The sequence below is a fragment of the Gigantopelta aegis genome, chromosome 6, assembly GCF_016097555.1.
Source record: "Gigantopelta aegis isolate Gae_Host chromosome 6, Gae_host_genome, whole genome shotgun sequence".
NCBI classification, from domain to species: Eukaryota; Metazoa; Mollusca; class Gastropoda; order Neomphalida; family Peltospiridae; genus Gigantopelta; species Gigantopelta aegis.
The window spans coordinates 4,092,287-4,116,561 of NC_054704.1; the positions used below are offsets into that span (position 1 = coordinate 4,092,287).

General features: G+C 36.1%; 1 protein-coding gene across 1 annotated transcript; it reads left to right on the forward strand.

Annotated features, from left to right (window-relative positions):
- The first annotated feature begins 2,975 nt into the window (after positions 1 to 2,975).
- Positions 2,976 to 24,208, forward strand: LOC121375202 (iron-sulfur cluster assembly 1 homolog, mitochondrial-like). Its single transcript, XM_041502500.1, has 4 exons — positions 2,976 to 3,061; positions 20,957 to 21,010; positions 21,365 to 21,470; positions 21,977 to 24,208. Exons 1-4 carry the CDS (start codon positions 2,978 to 2,980, stop codon positions 22,123 to 22,125), a joined length of 393 nt encoding a protein of 130 aa, XP_041358434.1. The 5' UTR covers positions 2,976 to 2,977; the 3' UTR covers positions 22,126 to 24,208.
- The last annotated feature ends 67 nt before the right edge of the window (positions 24,209 to 24,275 follow it).

Genomic DNA, 24,275 nt, shown 5'->3' on the forward strand with positions numbered 1-24,275 from the left:
GACTGCATCCCTAAATGAAATGTATTTTAAACCTCGTTTTCAGGATATAAGAAATGGAATACTTTGTATTTTGTTTTTTTGTTTTTTTCCAACAAGTCGTGAGATATCCAACCACTCGTGTTCAGTGGCGTAGCCAGGGAGGTTACGGGGGCTATGCTCCACCAATCAATTTTTTTTTTTTAACTATTACATTTTATCAAATCATCCACGCATACACACACACACACACACACACACACACACATATACATACATAGTGTGCCCTCCCCCCCCCCCCCTCCCCAATATGGGTTGGCTCCACCAATATAAAATCGTGGCTACGCCAGTGCTAGTGTAATATTCTCTATAGTGTATTGCGACACTATATATAGGCCTACTACTGCACACTCGCATGAAATATTAAAAGATCATGATCAATATGTGAAGAAAGTTGTCACCGGTAAATCGATATATAGAGAATATTACAAAAATGACTTAGATACCGTTTATCTTGTAACGAATTGTTTTAAAAAATGCAGTTGCGAATCTAAGGGAAGATTGATGGGGTATGTCCCCTCCCACCCACGAAATTCAAAGTGCTCCCCCCCCCCCCCCAAAAAAAAAAAATCCAAAAAAAATCCAGTATTAGCGGATGAATGTACAATTAGGTTCTTAGCGGGAAACAGAGGTTAGAGTTACTGTAGGTACCATTTTTAAACGTTGCCAAACTTGTGAGATAATTTTCTTAAAAGGTCGTTTGTATGACTGTTTTGCCTGTAGAGTCTGAATCTGTCAAAAACATTTATGCAGCAGGGCGTTTGATATCGGTAAAAGGCAAACATTCTAAATGTTGACCAGAAACGACCATTTCTTGAACGTTATCTGTATTTTCAATAATATATAAATATTATATTATGGGTTCACTGCCAAGGTGACCTGTTGCTGTTTACAGAATTAGAGTATTATTAACTATGTTGCTGCCATTCTTCCAGGTGCCTGACTGGTTGCAGTTCTCGTAGAATCTATCCAGTGTCCCATTACGTTTTACTCGTCACAGAGTAAATGAATATGGAAATGCAAAGTAAAAACGCGAAAAAACTAATCTTGATGGAATGTGGTATAAAAAGGAATGAGACTTCAAAGCCACTACCAAAAGTTTATTATGGGAGTAACCCAGGGACAGGTGTTATAACTTGAGATACGTCAAGTAATCGTGTAGCAGTTATAACTTGAGACACGTCAAGTAATCGTGTAGCAGTTATAACTTGAGGCACGTCAAGTAATCGTGTAGCAGTTATAACTTGAGGCACGTCAAGTAATCGTGTAGCAGTTATAACTTGAGGCACGTCAAGTAATCGTGTAGCAGTTATAACTTGAGGCACGTCAAGTAATCGTGTAGCAGTTATAACTTGAGACACGTCAAGTAATCGTGTAGCAGTTATAACTTGAGGCACGTCAAGTAATCGTGTAGCAGTTATAACTTGAGGCACGTCAAGTAATCGTGTAGCAGTTATAACTTGAGACACGTCAAGTAATCGTGTAGCAGTTATAACTTGAGACACGTCAAGTAATCGTGTAGCATGCAGTTATAACTTGAGATACGTCAAGTAATCGTGTAGTAATTGAAGATGTCATCGCATCCAACTCATTGACAATCAGCAAGCTCAATGATATGTTTATAAATATAATTTAGTTTCTTCGCAAGTTTTTTTCTTCTTATCCAAGTCAAAAAAAAAGAGCTTAACACTAATATTTTACATGTCGAACTGAGTAACTTCCAAAACTATTATTTAAATAAACACGATTCATCAAAATGATGCTGCAGTTTCTTTGACACTCGTTTGTTTTTGTTCTTATGTATATAGGCATTCTTGTTTGTGCAATTGCATTGTATTAAATACCCTTATCTTATTATTCACTACACATCCATGTAGAGAGTACATTGTATTTCCAAATTATTGGAATTCATTTATGATGTCAATGTCCTGAATATCTTGCAGCTTTATAAAGACTTTCCATCAGATGTTACTGCCACATTTTCAGTTTACAAGGCACGTCAGTATGTAGTACTTTTTCGGGGTATCTTTTGCAAAATTTAATTTTCCAATATGACTACAAGTACGTTTGATGTCTGGCCGGGAAGGACATATATGTATATATTGCAAACACTTATATACACCGGTAATCCTACTTCGCCTCGGTTGCCCCTTAGAATGGTTTAACAAATCGCAACCTGATTTAACTAGATGTCTGCGTAATGTTTGTCAAATTCGATTGAATCTTCTTTAGTTGTTTAACCTGAGGAAGAAGGGTTAACTGTCATAACAGTAATCGGTTTTTTGTTTGGCCAGCAAGCTAAAGCATGTAGTAAGACCTCTCGCGGCATTTCACTGTTATATAAATATATATTATAAATGTATATAATACGTTTATTCAGTCAACATAAACGTGATGATTTAAGAATTAATATAAAAGATTATTGAGAGAGACGGGGGTGGGAGAGAGAGAGAGAGAGAGAGAGAGAGAGAGAGAGAGAGAGAGAGAGAGAGAGAGAGAGAGAGAGAGAGAATTTTAGAGACAAGCATTCATGAATATTTCCATTATATACCCTCAAGCGTATTGCACGTATCAACAATTAAACATTCAGTACTGTATAACTATTAGTTTTAGTAAAATAATATTTCCAAAAAATATTGTTTAAATCAATAATTTTGTGTTTATTTTTAATTTATTAATTTATTTATTAAAATGGGATAAATTCTAGGAAAACATAAAAACGATTAAAAATCACTCAAATGTGTTCAAATAATGTAATTCAATCAGCCATTTGGCACGTGCTTACATCCACCGAAGGTTCAAGAACGTCTGTTCTAGGCACATTCTCCGAATTTTGTGTGTTGTTACTGAAAAGAGTAGGCTTGCGTAAGCCTAGCGTAAACGTGATGGTTCGTCTATTTTAAAAACGGAAGTTGCGTGGGTTTAAGACGGCAGAATAAAGATGGCCGCAAGGGCAATTGGTTCTGCAACTGTGAGAGCGATAAAAGGGAAAAGAATCATCCCAACACGAGCTCCTTTAGTTTTGGTAAGGATAATATAAATTACATATTCAATATGAGGATTACTATCTAATAACTTCCCACGTTTATGTATTTGTGTTTGTAACTGACTTTTGTTACATCAAACGGGTCACAATTGGTGTTGTCAATAGTTACCCATTTCCGTTGACTGAATAATTAATCTATAACCATATTTTAGCTCTTTGTTGAATCGGGGTATTTGGGATTTTCCGCACTTTGAAAAACCCAATACAACATCTATTGTCTGTTTATCAGCTCACAGTTAAAAGTACTGACACAGTCCTCACGCCAGTGGGTGAACTGAGCCAAAGCTTTACTATGAATAGTATGATCAACTTGACTTTGCCTTGACCTTATACTTAACTTAAAGAGGACAATCAAGGCATTTGGCCTGGTATGCATATTCAACGATATATAATGCACATTATTGCTTAATATCAACACATATAATCATATAGTTAATTAATAAATCTGTTAAATGTGACCGCTATTATATATAACGGGCGCAGCCATTTTGTACCGTCTCAGTGAGTACGCCCTCTGGCGAGCTGATGGTTACGTAATACTTAACGCGTCACGTCAGGAATGAGCCTTAAGAACTAGAGAAACAGAATCTACCTGGTTTTTGCGGGATGATAAATAGTCATACATTGCAATGTTCTGTAATAATACACATCCCAGTAAGCCAGCAGTAAGTATATATCCAGCATTATATATATTATTTTTCAATACAAAATAAAATACCATTGTCAAAGTAGCTACACAACAAGTCGAAACAATTAACAATGTTTTGCCCATGCATTAACCTACGTACTGAAATGATACACGGAGTGTTTTCTTAGTTAATTGGTCTATGCTGTTAGTTGCTTCTACCTGTGATTCCTGATTGGCAGGTGTGTATTTGATTGGTAACCAGACGAGCCAATTAATTGACGCTGTCTAGACACAAAAATACATACCGGTATTGTGGAATATTACCTGTCGCCCCTAAAATTGTAATGGACATGGTTTATTACTGTAAATAGTTCTGTAAAACAATTGATTAAGTAGACTTTTCCCATCTAAAACCACAGAACTTACCAATTACGTAGTCCCAAAGAAAAGAAAATTATCGTGGGTTGTCGTTTTTGCTCCAACGTAGCATATTAATAGGCCTAATAGTGTACATTTTTCCTTTGGATTATTAAACAGAGAAAAATACTCATGGTTCTTACGGACCCGGTGTCCCGGGTCCCTGACGCAGCGATCAAGGATGGGACGCACCATATTGCATACACGTGCGTCCCTGCGGACGCAGCATATTTTTATTTTTATTTAACTTCAATATGATTTTTTTTAAAACATCTAAATTTACTGTAAAATAAATCGGCAACATTCATAAAAATTCTTGGAAATTAGTGTTAATTGGTACAATCAGCTGGTCACTCCAGAAAGCCGCCATAATCAATGCACCCACTTCGTGGAAATTAACTCAACAACGTGACCCAGATTTACAACATTAACCGGTACGACAAAACATGACTAATAAAAAGTAAAACTTGTTGTCGCTAGTAATCAAACATTTAATATAAAAAATGCAACATGTCTTAAACAGTATTTCATGTTATTTAATCGCGTTTTCTAGCTTTACGACAAGCAGCTAGCTGTACACAACTGAATAGTAGACTAGCCACGTGGACATGCAAACAGCGCTTATTCACTCCGTGAGGTGGATCAACTGAACAAAACTGGTTGAAAATGTTTGGTTCTAAAAATCGCGATAGTATTAGAAAAAAATTATTTCGCCAAACCGAAAATTCTTTCGCAATAATTTTTTTTCTTCGCATTATTAGTTGAATATATATGAGTTACCTGGTATTTGTTTATATTTTATCATACATTTTAATAATAAAAAAATGTATATATTCATGTACTTTTTATTACGACATAAAACCATTTAAATGTTTTTTGTTTTCTCAGTTATACAATTCACTTGATATTTTATTGGATATATCAATTCATCTTCAAATGTGGACTCTCCTACATTCCTAATGGACTCTCAAAATATAAGGTCATGAGTCCATGGACTCTCAATATTTTTGGATGAATGAGAACCCTGATACTATAACCCCATTTTGTTCCGTTAATGCAACTTGAAATATATTTAGTTAAATAGTTTATTATATTATTACGTCATTTATGCTGTTTTACAAGTCAGGTTGATCAAAGAGAAGCACCTTGTCGAAAATTACTGCTTTTGTTTACACTGTACATACAGGAGATGGTCAGGAGCTGACATCACTTCGCCCCAAGCTATCCAACCGGACGTCACAAAAACGAAACAAAATGGCTGCCCCCAGTTAGCAGGAATAATCATGTTTTTTTATTAACTCTAAAATTATGCATTTTTCATTTGCTAAAGTGTCAGTATGTGTTGGTGGTCTTTCCAACACATAAGGCTCTTGTTTGAGTTGACCCTACCTTTAAGGTGACATCAGTGTCGCTTTGTAAAAACAGTGACCACTTGCATTTTACACAGTTGCGAATGTATGGTGAATAATTTGAGGAATACCCACATGTATTCATAGATAATAATTTGAGTGTTAAGTAGGTGAGCTTTGGAAGCAAAGCTTTCCAGACGGTTCGTCCACTGGACGATTCGTCCACCGGATGATTCGTCCACTCACCTCGGACAATTCCGTAATTCATCCACTCGATGACTGCATTTTTTTCAAACATATTAATAGTTATTTCTTTGACATTGTAATCATTTCTTAATATTATTTTGTAGTATATAATAACCAAAAAAGTAAAATAGAGTTAGAATTCAACATTAATATTTTTATTAACTGTTTGTATTCATTATCATGCAGACGATTTGTCCACGGATGATTCGTCCACTCGCTCGTACATTATCTCACGTCACAATGTGGTAAATAGGTAATGCAAGCCTCCGCGTCAAATATCACTGGAAGAGAAACGTCCAACAGTCAGCCGACTAATGAATGGATAATCTCGCAACAGCATGAATCAATTCTTTGGCAGTAATTTCGTCATTGGTGTAGCGTCTCCAAATGGCAAAGAATTTTATGTCGTCTTCTACTCGCAGTATGGAGTGGAGAAAACAAGTAGACCCAGTGGTTTTCCGTTTCAAAAAAAACTATTTTCCATTTCATGTTTTTGTAAATTCTGTTTCATTTCCGTTTCAGAATACAACGTGTAGGCCTAATTAACAATTTAAATAACACAAGCTGTGACAAATTAACCTTTAGACTACTGAATTAATTTTTAATTACAGTTGAGTGCACTGTTTTATTCAATGGGGCTTAGTGTTAACAAAACGTAAAAATCAGTCTTCCATGACTAAACTTACTCCTGAAAACCTCCCCAAAAAACCTGTCCCGCCTGCGCAGGCGCAACAGACAAAGCAGTGAACCAGTCCCAAGTTCAGCCAGCAAACGTTTCGCTAACGTTCGCAAAGTATTTAGTTCCCAACGTGGCCATTTGGTTTACGTTTTTCCACTCGGTCTGGCTGAATGTAGCACCAGTAAATACGACACTACACGTTTGCCAATAGTACTGCACACAGGCCAATCGTCAGTTTTACAGTGTGTGGCAATAGTAAAATGGTATTAATTTTTTTAACTTCGCAGAAAATCGTAATTCCATTTCACAATGGGAAAATCACTGGGTCTAAACAAGGTGTGTTGTTTTAGAAGCGACTTGATTCAACTTGGTGAAACATTTGTCATAATTACTTCTGTACACAGACACATTGAAAGGGAAGGGCTAAAGATTATCTTTATTGGTCATATTGTACTGAAAACATCTTACGACATGTAACATACAGGTAGTTAGCGGTGCAGCTTTGAAATAAGGCGTGTTGTTTTAGACGCTACTGGATCCAACTTGGTGAAACAAGCTTAAGCTAATTACTTCACAATATCACAATAGAGTACACCTGTACACTTAATTGGTAAAGCAAACAGAAACCAAACAAGTTGAAAGGGAAGGGCTAAAGATTATCTTTACTGGGCATATTGTACTAAAAACATCCTACGACATGTAGCGTGAAAGGCGTACATTATAGAAACAAACGATAACCGAATAAATAGAAACGCCAATGAATTATGTCTGCAGAGCATTGTTACAAAAACATCTACCAAGCGTAATCTAATGCAATATAATTTATTTTCACCTTTGTAAATTTATGACACAGCAAAAAAATATACGGGGTAAAATATATGTAATAATTTATTTAGCTCCCATGTACATGTAGTACACATTATTTAGTCCTTGGACGAAATGTACTTGGGAAATAAAAACCCAGTGGACGAATCGTCCGGAACTGATTTTTTGTAGTGGACGAATCGTCTCGAGTTCCTCAGTGGACAAATTTTCAGTGGACGAATTGTCCAGTGGACAAATCGACTGCATCCCGAAGCAACACTGGTGTCACAAAAATATGCTCATCTAACTCGAACCACACCTGTGTCTGAGGGGGTGCGACGATTTACCCAGTACTACCCAATACTATCCAATACTTACCCAATACTACTACTAACTATTATATCATTACCCAATACCACTACTAACTATTATATAATCACGCAAGAACTCCTAAACCTGGATATTAGTTACACATGTTGTTTGCGGAGAATTGTATATACCACAGACTCCAGTACGTTGACTTACCTCCCTTCATTCACCCTTCTATAATACAAATAATATATACCCGGTTCAATATATAATAGGTTTCTCTTTGTAAAACTATGTATGTAAGAAATGAAACAACAAATCTACAAAGATATCACATGTTTAATGATCATATTGATATTAACAACAACAATCATATTCATATTTGAATAATTCACATATTATTTATCGAATGTTTGCTTAAAACGCACTCCCACTTTGCATTTTGGGAAGATAACAAGAGGGGTGTGAATTTTGATCACAATCACAAGTAATGTCTATTTTTGTTGTCAAAGTTTTAGATTTTTCAGATTTTGATCGTTTTCTTTGGCCTGGTTTTTTTCCACATGACAGTTTGGGCCTAGGACACTTAAAATCGGCAGCTTGTGTAGCACGCACGAAGTAGTCGTTCAATTAATTTTTCTTTTTTGCCAATAATTTTTCAAACAGTCTTTCCTTTTCGCCTGCTGTTTTTTCAGCCCAACAATCCGATGCTATTTCAAATGATTTGGTGTGTTTGGTCAATTTAAAATTACCTGTATTGTGTAAACAACATCTTAAATCAAGCATTTGTATTTGCGACACTAAGGAGAGTTTATCAACGAGTTCTGGTAGTTTGTGTTGTTTCTATTCTGAAACCTGTTTTAGTCGGTGATTTATTGATTCAGTTATTGTTTGTCCAAAGAGTTGAGATAATATTTTGTCAGAGAGGTTCCATGGCATAGGTTTTAAGCTTTGATTCTAAATATTTATCCCAGTATTGTTTGAATTTAGTGTTTTGTTCAAAATATGGACTGAGATCATCTAATATTGAAATATACTCAACATAATCTTTGCTGAAAACCAGTCCATCTTCAGCAAAAATTATGTTGAGTATTTTTTGTCTTGATTGTAAGATGTGCCCGATTTTTCAAGAAATCGATTTATATTGTCTTTTAAATGCTTACTGCAAAGCAAAAACTTTGCATTGCTAAAACAATCATGCAATGCATTTGTCATGGCACTTTCTTCGTCCGTCCCTATGACTACCTCATCGCTGCCTAATTTTGCCCTAATATGCGCAAAAAATGAGTGATAGGTTGTCATTTCCCCATCCCAGTGCAAAAATAATGGTCCAAGCATGATTGGATTTTCAGCTGTGGTTCTATGTACTACACCTTGATTTTTGTATGACATTGGTGTTACAAAACACTTACCTAAGTTAAATGTTCTGTCTATGCCAATAATGCTTGCCCCATCCCCTGTGCAATTTGATTTCATATCTGTGATTTGGGTGTCTGAATATATTATAACGTTGGGAAGTTTGTTTTTGTCCAAGTTCTACTTTTTGTATGTACGGATTGGAATGGATGTTTGATAGGATTTCAAGGACTTCATCGGCCACATTGTTTTTTGGACGTTTTCCCAGGATTTGAATTTTTTTTGTCCTTTTATACTTTATCTCTAATTTGTCTCCCGGGTTTGGGGCCTAAAATCTTTTGCTGCCAAAAAACAAACTTCCATTGCTAATTTCGTTTGTGCAAGAGCAGAGCACTCTTCCAACACCTGAGGGTCTGTTCTAGAGTACGCAACAGAGCATTTGGAATTTCCGTGCAGTTTATTTGTTTGCGATGTTTTATGGCCACAGTACAACTTTAGTCAATGAAATCAAATTGTCAGGGGCTTCCAAGACAGTTGTAATTCTTCTTTTATAATCAGTATCACCCTTTAGGGTCGAGTAATATCTGTGTAATGTGATAACCCTGTTAAGTTGCAGTGCATAAGGCTCATATACAACTTTTCCCTTGATTGTTTTACGGGAACAAAATAACCCATCCCTTTTGAAAAGTGTTTTCAGTTTGTTGTTGGCCATCAAGGAAAATGACTGATTTATCGTTGTTCCTTGTGATGAATCCCAAGTACTGCAATCATCAGGAAATACTGAACGCTCTTTGTTTGCATTGCTTGTATTATCAATAACAAGAAATACATAATTTATTGCACCCAATGGAATCCGTTGCAACGGATTTTCAGTATTTAAAAGAAAGTCAAAAGTTGTGTTCATTGACATGAATTTTCCAACATTTGGTGCTCTAGTGAATACATGTGCCTGACCTGTTCGATCATTTGCGTCGGACTCGTCATGGCTGTTATCTGCCAACAACAGACCTGGGTCGGAACACAGGCTGTTAATACTAGATCTAATGCCGAAACTGATGCAGATGTATTTATCTTTCGTCGTTTTCTGGATTTTACAGGTTTGAAAGCCGTTTCATGCGAACCCCCATCTCTTTGATAATTATTTTGATCATCGTTAACAGATTTTTCATCACTATGAATTTCCAGACGGGAAAACATGTTACCAGTACAAGTATCAATAACATTTTCATTATTTTCAATACATTCGTTATGACTGCTGTTTCTCAGAGGGAAAAATGTGTTACCAGTGCTGGTTCGAAGAGAACGATGCTAAGGATGTATTTGACTGGCAGCTTTGGAATTCAAATGGATCAAGAACGAAATTTGCCGCTACAATGGGAACAAAGTGATTTGGTGTCCATATCCCAGTTGTACGGGTTGGTAGGTGCATGGAAGTCCACATGATTTGAAGTGGGTCATGTGCAATACACACATTGGACCTTGGTTGGAACACAGTGTTTAATTTCACAAACGCCAAGTCTTTGACGCCATTGACCACTGGATACAAAGATTGGATTGGGATCTGAACCACATTTGTCAGGGCGATAATGGTATTACACAGGAATACCCACCGCTTCCAACAGCAGCAGCGTTTAGACAGGCTTCATCATAGTCAGGAGACAGCAGACTGTGACTCGACCTGTTCTTGTGATCTAAAATTTGCTTTTTATTGACAATCATTTCAATACAGGTTTTGTACCGGAGTTCAACTGCCAGGGATTCGTTGCCTGTTAAATGAATAGATGTAGAATTGAAGAGGCAATTTCCATCTCCTGTCGACTGAGCAGCCTTGCAAGAAGGCCTGTATGCTTTTGTGGATGAAAGTAACTCATTTGAAGCGATGTCAAAATTCAACATGCCTGTCACTTGTGGCTCTGTATTCATGTGCAGGTCTGTAATTAAGAGGTACTCCCTTTTCAGCTGCTCAGATTTCTTCATACTTTTTTTTATGGCAGATACTCAAGGTATCAGGCAAAAATGGCCGTCATAAGGAGGTGGCCGTCATACAAAGTTGTGACAATTATCACTCAAAATCTATAATTTTATCGTTGTGCTATAATTGTTAATGTACCATATACATGTGTAGATGTGAAAATATCTTCATAAAAAAAAACAAAGACAAAATTTAATACTTAACTACCCTCAATTTCCATTCTATTATATGAAAGAAATAATGTTTCATACAACAATTAAAAAATGTAGCAATTATGCAACTAAAGTCACTAATCAACGTTACGAAGTTTAGGTGGCATTTTAGAAACAAATTTTAAAAATTGCAACTGTATTAAACTCAAGAGTTGGCATGTTTCTGCAGTTGTTTTAGGTAATAAGACTCAGCCACTGCGTAGAGCCCATGATACTTCAGTAGGACCAGATGAAATTCATTATCAGTTATTAAAACATTTACCTGAATCATCTTTGATGGTTCTTTTGAATGTTTTTAATAACATTTGGATTTCTGGAGACTTTCCTTCTGATTGGAGGAAAGCTATTATCATTCCTATTCCCAAACCTGGTAAGGATCCAACCAATCCTACTAGCTATCACCCTATCGCTTTGACAAGTTGCATTTGTAAAACCATGGAAAGAATGATCAATTGTAGACTTGTCTGGTATCTTGAATCCCACAAATTGCTTACTAACGTGCAATGTGGGTTCAGATCTAGACGTAGTACGGTCGATCATCTTGTTAGATTTGAAACGTTTTGTAGGGAGGCTTTCATCTATAATCGTCACTTGGTTTCAGTGTTTTTTGATTTGGAGAAAGCTTATGATACCATGTGGAAGTATGGGATTTTAAACGACCTCCATGGCATGGGCCTTAGAGGTCGACTTCCTGTTTTTATTTCTCAATTTTTAAAAGATAGATGTTTTAAAGTGCAGGTGGGTTGACTTTGTCTGACATTCACCCACAGGAGATGGGTGTGCCTCAAGGTAGTATCCTGTCTGTAACTCTATTTTCTGTGAAAATTAAATGCATCACCCAGTGTTTAATAACTTGTGTGGATTGCTCGTTATATGTCGATGATTTTCAGATTTGTTACAGATCGTCCAATATGAGTATCATTGAACGTAAGTTGCAGCTTTGTTTGAATAAACTTCATCAATGGGCAACTGACAATGGCTTTCGATTCTCAAAGGCAAAAACAGTTTGTATGCATATCTGCCAGAAAAGAGGTCTCCACTTAGATCCACAGTTGTTTTTGGACAAAAATCCAATTCCAGTTGTGGAGGAGACTAAATTTCTGGGGGTTATACTTGACAGGAAGCTATCTTTTGTGCCCCATCTTAAATATGTTAAAAAGAAGGCCTTAAAAGCTCTTAATATTTTAAAGGTTATTGGTAATATGGAATGGGGAGCAGACCGAAAGGTTATGCTCCGTCTGTATAGATCTCTTGTGAGGTCTAAACTTGATTATGGATGCATTGTGTATGGGTCGGCACGCATGTCGTACTTGCAGATGCTAGATCCTATACACAATCAGGGACTTAGGCTTTGTCTTGGTGCATTTAGAACATCTCCTGTAGAGAGCCTGTACGTTGATGCACACAAACCTTGTTTGGGTGCTAGACGTGCCAAGCTTTCTCTGCAGTATGCTGCCAAGATTAAATATTTACCAAAACATCCAACACATGATGCAGTGTTTGATAACAAATATATGAAGTTGTTTGATGCAAGGCTAAATGCTATTCGTACATTTGGTCTTCGCATTAAGCGCTTTTTGTCGCTTTCCAACATTGAGTTAACTGACACTTTGGAAACTCCTTCATATTTTGTTTTACCACCATGGTGTATTACACCACCTAAAATTGTGTTGGATCTTTCGCATCTGAAGAAAGATTGTACAGATGCTGTTGTTTATAAACAGTTTTTCATGGAAATTCAGGACAAGTACCGTGATTACATTCCTGTGTATACAGATGTATCACGGGATGGCAATTCTGTGGCTTGTGCTACAGTTTTTCCATCATACACACTACTTTCCGTGAGACTGCCTGACTCGGCATCAATCTTTAGTGCTGACGTTTGGGCAGTCATTAAAGCCTTAGAAGAAATCAAAGATTCAATAGCATCCAAGTTTATTATTTTTACTGACTCACTTTCATGTCTCCAAGCTTTACGTAATATGAAGCTGGATCATCCCTTAATTGGGATGGTGATACGAAAGTGTGTCTTTTTATCCATTGCCAATAAAGTTATTGTATTTTGTTGGGTGCCCAGCCATTTTGGCATCAGGGGTAATGAAAAGGCAGATTTAGCTGCCAAGTCTGCTTTGGATTTGCCTTATGCCAGAGTTGGTGTGCCTTATACTGATTTTAAAACTAATATCAACAAATTTATCTTTTCGACTTGGCAACGTGATTGGGACGGTGAGGTTGCGAACAAGCTTCATGCTATCAAGCCAGTCTTGGGAGAGTGGCAGTCTTCCTATAGACAGTGCAGGAAGGATTAAATAGTCTTGTGTCGTGCCCGCATCGGGCAGACATATTTAACCCATTCATTTATCTTAAAGAAAGATCCTCCACCTCAGCGTGACCACTGTCAGTGTATTCTGGCGGTATGCCACATTTTGGTGGAGTGTAAGCATCTTCATGAAACTCAAAAAGATATTTTTGGCCAAAGTAATGTTATGGAATCCTTTCAATTTCATCCAGAACTTATTTTACAATTTTTACGTGATACTGAATTTTATTCTAAATTTTAATTATATTTAGCTGTAATATTTGTATTTTTACACAGTCCTTTACACTGTGTTTTTGTTTAACTGTTGAATTTTTATATTGATGTTGATCATCACTTACTGTTTGCATTTACCATAGTTTGACACCCAATAGCTGATGTATTTTTCGTGCTGGGGTGTCGTTAAACATTCATTCATTCATTCAACCACTGCGTTTAATGATTACCGCCGATTACATCTCATGGTTTTAACACCTGTTATTTACTGAATACAAAAATGCACTAATCGCTTCACTGATCTACTGAACAATTGCTGCCAATTAACCTTAACCTTTAGTAGTAAATTCAATTCAATTCAATTCAATTCTATATTGACCGTAAGCACAGCGGCTTATTGGTATAAACAAACAACAATAGTAATAAACATACAATACCACATGTACATACAATTAGGATAATAAATAATGTATAAATGTTATAATAATATGATATGTACGATATTCATGTACATTCATATCAATAAGGAGAATGTAAATTATGGTTATAACTTATATAGGTAAAGTATTATATACAAATTGACATTTAGGATAATAAGTAATAATAATAATAATTATTATATATATATATATATATATATATATATATATATATATATATATATATATATATATATATACACATATATACACACACACACACACACACACATTGTACATGTGTATGTTATAATAATATGATGTTACGATATACATGTACATTCATATAAATAAGGAGAATGTAATTATATATATATATATATATATATATATATATAGGTAAGGTATTATGTGCAAATTTCGTAATACATGCTTTATAAATATCAGGTATAGATTTGCCCAAGTATTGTTGAATAATGAAGTCACATGATTAAAGGTTTGCTGAAGTATACATGAATCCTAATATTGTTATCGTAGATCTACATGCTTGTTGAAGGTGCGTGGTTAGTTCAACTCGAATCTCTTACTTTCAGCTATATATTTATGTACTGCTTTAAGAAATTAAATAGTTTTTTTTCAATTGGTAGGTTTATTGAGCCGGATAATAGTAGATCAATGTCTAAGATACCAAGGTAATTCCTTAAGGATTCAAATAAATCATATCTTTGTCTGATGAACAGAGGGCAAACATAAAAATAATGAAAGTTATCTTCACAGTTATCTCCACATGCACAGCTTGGGTTATCAGAAAGATGGCTTAAAAATAAATGATAGTTTAGGTTGCTGGCAGAGTTACGAAGCTGACAATGGATAATATTACATTTACGATTTCCATACGGAGACAATTGATCATTTTACGGGCCTTGTCAATAATACTTTTTTATGTAAAAATGCCAGTGTCCAGATTTCTGAAATGTGGGTCCTAAATGTGTGTGTTTCAACCTCAGATATTCTAACATAATCAAAAAATAATTTCGGATGATTTGTCTTATTAATTTTACGACTGAATTAGCACAACTTAATTGTTATAATGTAAACGTCAACGTTAAAGTATTGACACAAAACAATATAATTATATATATAAGTTCATTGAAAAATAAGTAGAGTAAAGAAAAAACTAACCTTTGTAAGGCGGGCCAGTCCATGAAGATAGTCATAGTTCTCTCCATTAGATAAACAACTAGTGCATATGTAGGATTCGGGTGAAAGGGCCAACTCCTTTAAATTGTTAGCACTAATATCTTCACAACGACTATGAAACCAATGTTTGCATGTTTCACAATAAAGACAGTTAGTTTCTTCGCACTCTGTGTGGCAAGAACCACATGGATATTCAACTTTCTTTCGAATTTTGCGTGGAGCCATACTTGAATAAGTCAGAGACAAATATAAATAAGTAAAGCAATTTTTTTGGAAGGTCCATCATTTTATGTATGCGCTACATTTGAATTCTGATTGGTTGATATGCATGCCACATTTTCATTTGTTAATAGTTAAAAGAAAGGTTTAATAACAGTTAAATATAGTCTCATAATCTTGTTTCAATCATCAAAGATATTCCTCTCTTGGGCTGACCACTTGCTGTTATACCAGTCACATATATTTATTGAATTAAGAGTATCACAGTATGATGAGCAGGCCAATTAAATCCTAAGTAAACTATATTATGAAACTTCTATTTCACACAAGCCCCTTCCAATTGTTTCAAACTGAGTTTCGTAATTGGTCAAGTATTGCATACAATAAAGCGGTGAGCTTAATATCGACAGTAATTAGCCTAGATCCTGCTTGCAAACAGGCCCACAAATACCCATGAGTCAGATTCGTATTCAATACATCATGAAATACTAACTACAAAGAACCCAGAAGCAAACAATGTTTGGTCTTAATTGGTGAAACGACAAATTGAGGCCTTTCCACTTAGGGCCTAAGTAAATAATTTATTAAAAAATATCTTTAACAAATATTTTTAGACTTGCCCGCTCAAAAACTGCATCTAATAAACTGGTAATGTAAATATATAATATCTAATGACTAATGGTCTTGTACCTGATTTGACAGACGCTTCAAAAATTTATTTTTATTTTTCTCACACCTGTTGTAATTGTTTGGGGGTTTTTGTGGGAGTTTTTTTTTAATGTTTTCTGATCACAGTAATTTGATAAAAATTTTCCATATCATCAAGATTAGAATTATATATATTTTTTATTTGATAAAAATTATTTGTATTATAGAAGGGTGAACGAAGGGAGGTAAGTCAACGTACTGGAGTCTGTTGGGTATACAATTCGCCGCAAACAACACGTGTAACTAGGGGGTTTTGCGTGATGATATAATAGTTAGTAGTGGTATTGGGTAGTATTAGGTAAGTATTGGGTAGTGTTGGGTAAATCGTCACACCGGTCTGGAGGCTAAAGGTAAAATGTGCTACTGACTGTTGATGCGTATAAGTATACTATAATTTTTAGTAACTGTATTGTTTATTTTGTATCAATATCTGGTCTTCAGATTTCACGGTAGTGATCGTTTCTGGTACTGTCAGTAGCGTGTTGGTAAAATAACGGAACCAAGAGTTTGTTCCCCATGATTATTATATCGAGTACAACTATTCAACAAAAATAATATAAACAGTTTCCGATGGGTTCCCATGATCACAAGACATGAAACCGAAAAAGTATTTCCCCATGAAATTTGAAATTATATAGCCTGAATATATTTTTTTAAATTAAAATTTAATTTACTCATTGAAAACCTATTCATAATCTGCTTATTTCTCAATAATAATTATAATATTGTTTTGTGACCCATGGCTAAATGGCTGGTTATGAGCTATGATTTGCCATTTTATTAATGCTAGAATTCGTTTGTTCAATTATTAATAATTATTATTAATACTAGTGGTTCATTTTGTTATGACTGTGCCAACCCCTGCGGCAATCGGCAATGCTGTGGATTTTTTCATTCTCTGCGGCATATTTTTTTGCCGTGGACTATATTGGATTTTGTTTTCAAGAAAAAAAAATCCTTACTGGGGTGTGATTTAGCTCAGTCAGTTGAGTGCTCACTTGTGGTGCTTGTGTCGCAGGATCAAACCACCTCGGTGGACCCATTCAACTGATTGGGTTTTTTCTTCTTCCAATCAGTACACCACAACTGGATAGAGGCCATGGTATGTGCCTTCCTTTCTGTGGGAAAGTGCATATAAAAGATCCCTTGCTGCATTCGGAAAAATGTAGCGGATTTCCTCTGATGACTGCGAGTCAGAATAACCAAATGTTTGACATCCAATAGCCAATGATTAATTAATAAATGTGCTCCTGTGGTGTCATTAAACAAAACAAACTTCTTCTTTTCCTTACTTTTAAAAATAAATATACTTTGTGAACCGAAAACAGATTAAAAGTAAATATTAAAACAGTAACTGCACTGTTATTATTAAGTATCTAAATCTTGGCGCGATCAGGCATGATCGAAAATGCATGTGAATTACCAGTAACGAGTTCTAACTCTGTTGACTGTTCATAACACGTGCATTGGATTGCATGGGGTGTGACATCTTATATATTGTTGAACCATGGCTATGGTGCAGTATGGATTTCTTATTTTCAGTAAAATGTTCAACATACATTCCTACTAGTCACTTGAAGTGTTATGGTCGGCCTGATGATGAGATATTTGTAGAGAAAAAGATAGTTTAATAAAATTTTCTCTGTAATTTATATTGACAAAATATACTACCTTTTTCTGGTGCCGAGTGGCCTAATCCAAGTGAAAAAAACTGTACCAGTTTACTTGGATTTTAAAGGAGGATGTCTTGGTGACAGATTTCCTAATACAAATATCAAGATTGAACTGGAATGTCACTGCGGACCGACTACGCTGTATATATAAAGTGTCATCCCCTTAAACCCCATTGTTCTTGATTGTGCTTGACTGTTACGTCACTTTCAGTGAATACCGCCGCTGGTGTAAATGAATCTTACACTACAGCATATTGGCAAACAAAACAAATAGCAAACTCATCATTCAGATTTATACTTACAATCCAGAGTTGCAAACATATTAACGATAAAACTACCGTGGAAAATGCTGTGGACATTATTTTTCCGCTGCATTTTTTTTGCCATGGTAATTTTCTTAATTGCAGGGGTTGTATGCTTCATTAGGCTTAATACAAGTTTTTTATGATAGTAAATTATATTTACACTATCTGTAACTGTAGAGGTTGAGACGTAGCCCAGTGGTAAAGTGCACGCCATATGCATGGTCGGTCTATGATCGATCCCCATCAGTGGGCCCATTGGGCTATTTCTCATTCCAGCCAGTGCACCACAACTGGTATATCAAAGGCCGTGGTATGTGCTATGCAGCATAATGCTGTCTGTGGGAGGGTGCATATAAAAGATCCCTTACTACTAATAAAAAAATGTAGCAGGTTTCCTCTCTATGTCTTGTGTCAAAATGACCATATGTTTGACATCAATAGCCGATGATTAATAAATCAATGTGCTCTAGTGGTGTCATTAAATTTTTAACTGTAACTGTATAAAATGAAATGAAAATCATTATCGGTCAACAGGAGGAGGAATTGGTCTATTTTCTCACGAGGAAGACAAACAAAGCAAACAGTATTATTTTCTCACGAGGAAGACAAACAAAACAAACAGTATTATTTTCTCACGAGGAAGACAAACAAAGCAAACAGTATTATTTTCCTGTATTAGGGCATCTCTTTCAGAAATACTAGAATGGCGTGCATCAATTATTCAAACTGTAGATGAACGTTTTTCCTATATGGCCTATTTGTTTGGGTATTAATCAAGTCTATCTTCTGTTAAAAACTTCGCCCTTTCAAAGTTTGAGAGAGAAGTGACTTCGCCCTATAATATGAACCTTGTGTGAGACCTGACAATTGACCAGCCCAGAAATAGAAGTATGTCCCACATTTTGTTTTGACATTTACCATTGTGAAATCAGTGTAATTTAAAGTCCTGTATAGATTGCTTTAAAACTAAACACAATTGTTGGGGATTGAAAATATTTACTCATTTATTTCCACAACTGAAACAAAAATGTTTTTATTTATTTGAACCCTTGAACCTTTTTTATTTAATAACATAAAAGTATTTAAACATTTTGGGTTAAAGTAAAAACAAATAATGGATCTCCATTAAGAGCATTCGAACAAGGAAGACTAGTACTCTTAACTTAAAACAGGGAAATTCCTACTATACTAAAACGCAAAAGAAACGCAGGTCCTGAAAATGCGAAAGAATTGCACTTTGTAAAGCAGTATCTTTGGTGGAATTGAACCTCAACTGTGTTAAAGGACATGGCACACACCCACACCGCAGTCCCACCTGCGTGTCAATTTCATTACCTGTGTGACGTCACGAATTCTCAAAACACGTTGTTTGCACGTGCTGGATCATCCGTATCATGAATCCAGTGCAAACACACTCATTGAAATGCTTATAAAGCCTACACACCTGGATTTAATCGCATAAATTCAATTTGAGTAGTGACAGACAACAGAATCACATTTTAAAAATGCCGCGACTGACGCAACTCCAGCGAGGGATGGCCATCGGGATGTTGCAAGCCGGACAGACCCGTACTGCTGTAGCCAGACAATTGAGATGTCATGTTTCGACAATCGCACGCCTTTCTCAACGTCACCAAATCACTGGATCTGTGAACGATCGACCACGCACCGGCCGCCCGAGGGTGACAACCGCAGCCCTAGACCGGTACATCCGGGTGACCCACCTTAGGAATCGGATGCTGCCAGCAGCTAACACCGCTCACCAGGTGCGTGGTCCACGTGGTCCAGTGTCCGCCGATACAGTCCGACGCCGTCTGAGGGCAGCAGGACTCCGTAACCGCCGTCCTTATGTGGGACCAATATTGACCCCTCGGCACCGCCAACAACATCAACAGTGGGCGCAACAACATCAAAGATGGCGACGTGGCCAGTGGCAACAAGTTCTGTTTACTGATGAGAGCCGTTACAATCTTTCCAACGCTGATGGCCGAATCCGAGTATGGCGACGTCGACATGAACGTTACTCCGACTGCTGCGTTCTGCAGGCCGACCGATGGGGCGGGGTTATTGTGATGGTGTGGGGTGGGTTCTCATTCAACCACAGAACACAACTTCATGTGTTCAGACAACGCGTTAATGCCGCCGTGTACCAAAATGACGTCATCAACAATCACGTCGTTCCCTTCTTTGCCGCTCACCCACGTGTGCGCTTGCTGCAGCAAGACAATGCCAGGCCGCACACTGCCAGTGCAACACAGGCGTTGCTGGCTCAGCACAACATCCCAACGTTGCCGTGGCCAGCCTTATCTCGGACATGGCGCCTATCGAACACGTCTGGGATGAAATCGGACGTCGCCTTCAGGCTCGCGGACAACCTCAGAATATGCAGGCGCTGGAGGCAGCATTGGTCCATGAATGGAACTCTCCCTCAGGCATTCTTTCAACGGCTTGTCAACTCAATGAGGAGACGTTGCACTGCCTGTTTGAATGCCCAGGGTGGTCACACGCGATACTGACTTTGACAATGCTACAGGTCGTCTCTTTCACATTTTTAACATGGACCCCCACCCTACTTTATGACATGAAACAATAGCCAAAAAGGAATTCAATCAAAAATTTCCAACACCAATGTGTGCCGAATTGGTGTAGCTCCAAAATAAATGTTGAAATCTTCATTTCGTTTTGTTTTTTTAATATTTTATATCCAATTTAATGAGAACCTGCGTTTCTTTTGCGTTTTAGTATATGTGAACTAACTAGCTGTTACAAATAGGAGCGCTTTATACCAACATTACTACAGCAATACTGTATTAAAGAAATCTATTTTTTGTTGTATTTTTTATAGACACAGTCGGCTATATCCAAGCTGAAGCAGCTAATGGATCAGCGTCCAGATATGGTAATAAGAACTAATTTCTAAAAGACAGTATTACAATAAGAAGGAAAGCCAAATATTGCATTTTGTCATTTGGATGGGGAGTAACTGGCTTTAACCTGGATTTGTTAGTCCAATATGAATGTAGTTTAGACAGCAATATTTTTTAAAATAATAAAAAAATAACATTTAAAAAGTGTCTCACATATTACGGTATTAAATATTTAGTTAGACAGTGGTATTTAATTGTTATTCATGTATGTACATTGAGTAAATATCTTTTAGTATTATGTTTTATTTATTACTGATATTTATATTCAATGATGCCTAGACACCATGTCATTTTGTCCATGTTCAATGTTGAAATTTGACTTTTAGATTGGAATCAAAATTGGGGTGAAAACGCGAGGTTGCAATGGCTTGTCATACACACTGGAATATGCTATTGAAAAGGGAAAGTTTGACGAAGAGGTGCTGCAGGATGGTTAGTAGTAAACATACTTTTCTTCTCTTTTAAAAATATCATAATTTTCAGACAGCACAGGGTAAATACTAACATTTCCACACTCCCAAACATTCATCTTTATGCAATTGTTGTCAATTTGAGTTCTCCTGTCCCGTCATTTTCTGTAGATAACCTTTTAATAGGTACGCCATTCATTGCTGAATCATCTTTTGTACTTACAGTACAGAACATTGCTTTTGGTAAAGATAAATGATTTAGTCTGCATTAAAATGATTTAGCTTGAATCCTATAAGTTTTTGTGTCTATTAAAATGAAACATGTCTTGCAAACATTTTAGGCACATTTTCACAGTATTTAAAATTAATTTTATAATGAAAAATATATTAAAATATATGCATTTCCTTTGGTGTGCATTTTAAAATCCCCATCAACTGCATATATGCTCACAGATCCTTTATCTTGGTTTTGTCAAAGAATATCAAATGTAATAACAAGTGTGGTGCTTTCTTCTTTTTTTCTTTCAGGTGTGAAGGTTTTCATTGACTCCAAGGCACAGCTGACATTGTTGGGAACAGAGATGGACTACACAGAATCAAAACTAGTTTCAGAGTTTGTCTTTAATAATCCCAACATCAAGGGGACTTGTGGTTGTGGAGAGAGCTTTAATGTCTAGCAGTTTGTGTGTAGATAATGCGTAACTCCAAGAAATTCATGTTTGGCCGTGGTTGTGGCATTAGTGTTAATAATATCATACACCGTGGAATTTCCTGCAAGTATTGTGACACATTAAGCCAAGGATGCAGCAGTTTGCCACGTGTAACGAGATCCTTTTATACAGGACTCTACATTTGTTAAATGATGATTCCACTTACAATTGAAGTGAAATTATAATACCTGGCCAAAGTTTGTCCATTTTCAATGCTAGCTGATCAGTGTTATGGCAGGGATGGTGTGACTGTGTACCTACCAGTTCTTTCAACTGTTCAACATCATCACATCAGGATTGGGCTACTTTTAAAATGTGTGTGCACATTCATGTGAAAAAATTGGGATTAATTTTATGATAAAAGAGTTTTCATTAGTTACAGTTGTGGTCACAACTACACGTTTCCAAGTGTTCAGTCTTAAAAGCAGTTAAATACTGCTGGAAAAGATATACATTTAATTTGTTCTAAAAACTACTTTAATAGTTTATTCAGCCAGCTGCATGGTCATCGTACAGCGTGTTATTAATATTTTGGTATATTGTGGCTAATTGTAACCATAAATCAGAAGATTTTTTCTTTTCTTTTAGCAGACTTTAGCTGATTAAACTGTTTGTAAAACAGATTCTTGTAACAAGTGTTAGCTGATGATGAACTTGCATACAGTGTAGATTTCAAGTCAGTTGTACTTGTGGCAAGACCATTTTTGTGACGCTGGAGAGAAAGATTGTTATTTGAAAAACTCTCAAATTGATGTGTTTCAGATCTAGACATGATCAAGTGCTTCCTAGTGAACTACAGTAGACAATAACTGTAAGTTCAGATCTTTTATCTCACCATCTGATAACATCACATGTAAGCAGAGCTCACCCTGTCAAGACCCAAACTAGCCAATTGCTTATTTTTATACAAACTGGCTACAACATTTTGCAATTGGCTGATAAAAATTTGTTAAAATTAGCCATTTTGTAACATTCGTAGAAATATTCTACATATCTGAAAATTGTCTGAACAAAAATATTTTTAGTGCGAGTCCTGTCTAAGTATCGGGGATCGTTTTGTTTTCCAAATCTTTATTAGCGATATTTCTAGTCAAGTAAAAATTGATTAGCAACAAACGTTTGTTTTAAAACTGTAGTGATCTTTGAAACTTGCATAGCAAATAGCGACGTGATACTGAACAAAATGTTCCCTGCAAGACAGCGGTCAGTGGTCAGTCTTACCAATATAAATTTATATTAAAACAATTGTCAGTAATGGATAGAATCATTTAGTTTTTGTGACAGTGTATTTTCTTGCCAATTTAATACTTAATGACCGACATAGTAAAAAATATTTTTAAGGTAAGAGTGAATTGGGCAAGTAAACTTGTGTTCAGGTGGTGCTGACAGTGCTAATCTTTAATATTATTGTATGTTTAACACATTATTGTATATAATGTTGTATTTAATATGTTGTGTGTACCGTTTAAAGCAGCGTTTGTGTTTGTGTGTGTGGTCGTGTTCTATACTTCAGTGTGTTTGTTCACACTACAAAAATCATGTTTCAGATTTTTCTAAATAACTATCTCACAAGACACACATACATGGATATTTTTCTCTGGATGTACCCATTTGACCTACAAACACAATACTGTAAAGGTATTAATGTTTAAGGGCTTCTTTTTAAGTGTTATTTATATATTTTTTTATTTAGGTACTTCATTTTAAATTTTCAAATTAAAGAAGAAATTTTTTTAATAACACAGTTATGAATTTATCCCACAATCGCTGTATACATTAGCAAACTATGATGACTAGATAAATCTCTATATAGGTCACGTGACATAAGCCGGCAATTGCCGTCGATGACATATAAACTGCTGTTGGTTGGGGGCGCCACCGATGGCACTTTTGTGCTGCCGAATAAAAATGACTGCCATCGGTATAGCTCTTTGACCAACGGCAAAATGTATAAACGTGTATGAACATTATCTGCCAGTATTTAACACAGATATTTGGGTCCTTTCACCGACAGCCGTGGGTAATAAATTCTTAAGTTCGAGCCCTGGGGTACTTCAGAGTAGATTTTCAATAAACATACTCTTTAAATAATTTGTTGAAGTGCCGTAAATACAAAT

Bases quoted from the DNA above. Each gene is read 5' to 3' on its own strand.
- LOC121375202 (XM_041502500.1), top strand. From the start codon at position 2,978: ATGGCCGCAAGGGCAATTGGTTCTGCAACTGTGAGAGCGATAAAAGGG. The intron at 21,011-21,364 runs GTAATAAGAACT...TTTGACTTTTAG, and splicing joins TGGATCAGCGTCCAGATATG to ATTGGAATCAAAATTGGGGT. The intron at 21,471-21,976 runs GTTAGTAGTAAA...TTTTTCTTTCAG, and splicing joins CGAAGAGGTGCTGCAGGATG to GTGTGAAGGTTTTCATTGAC.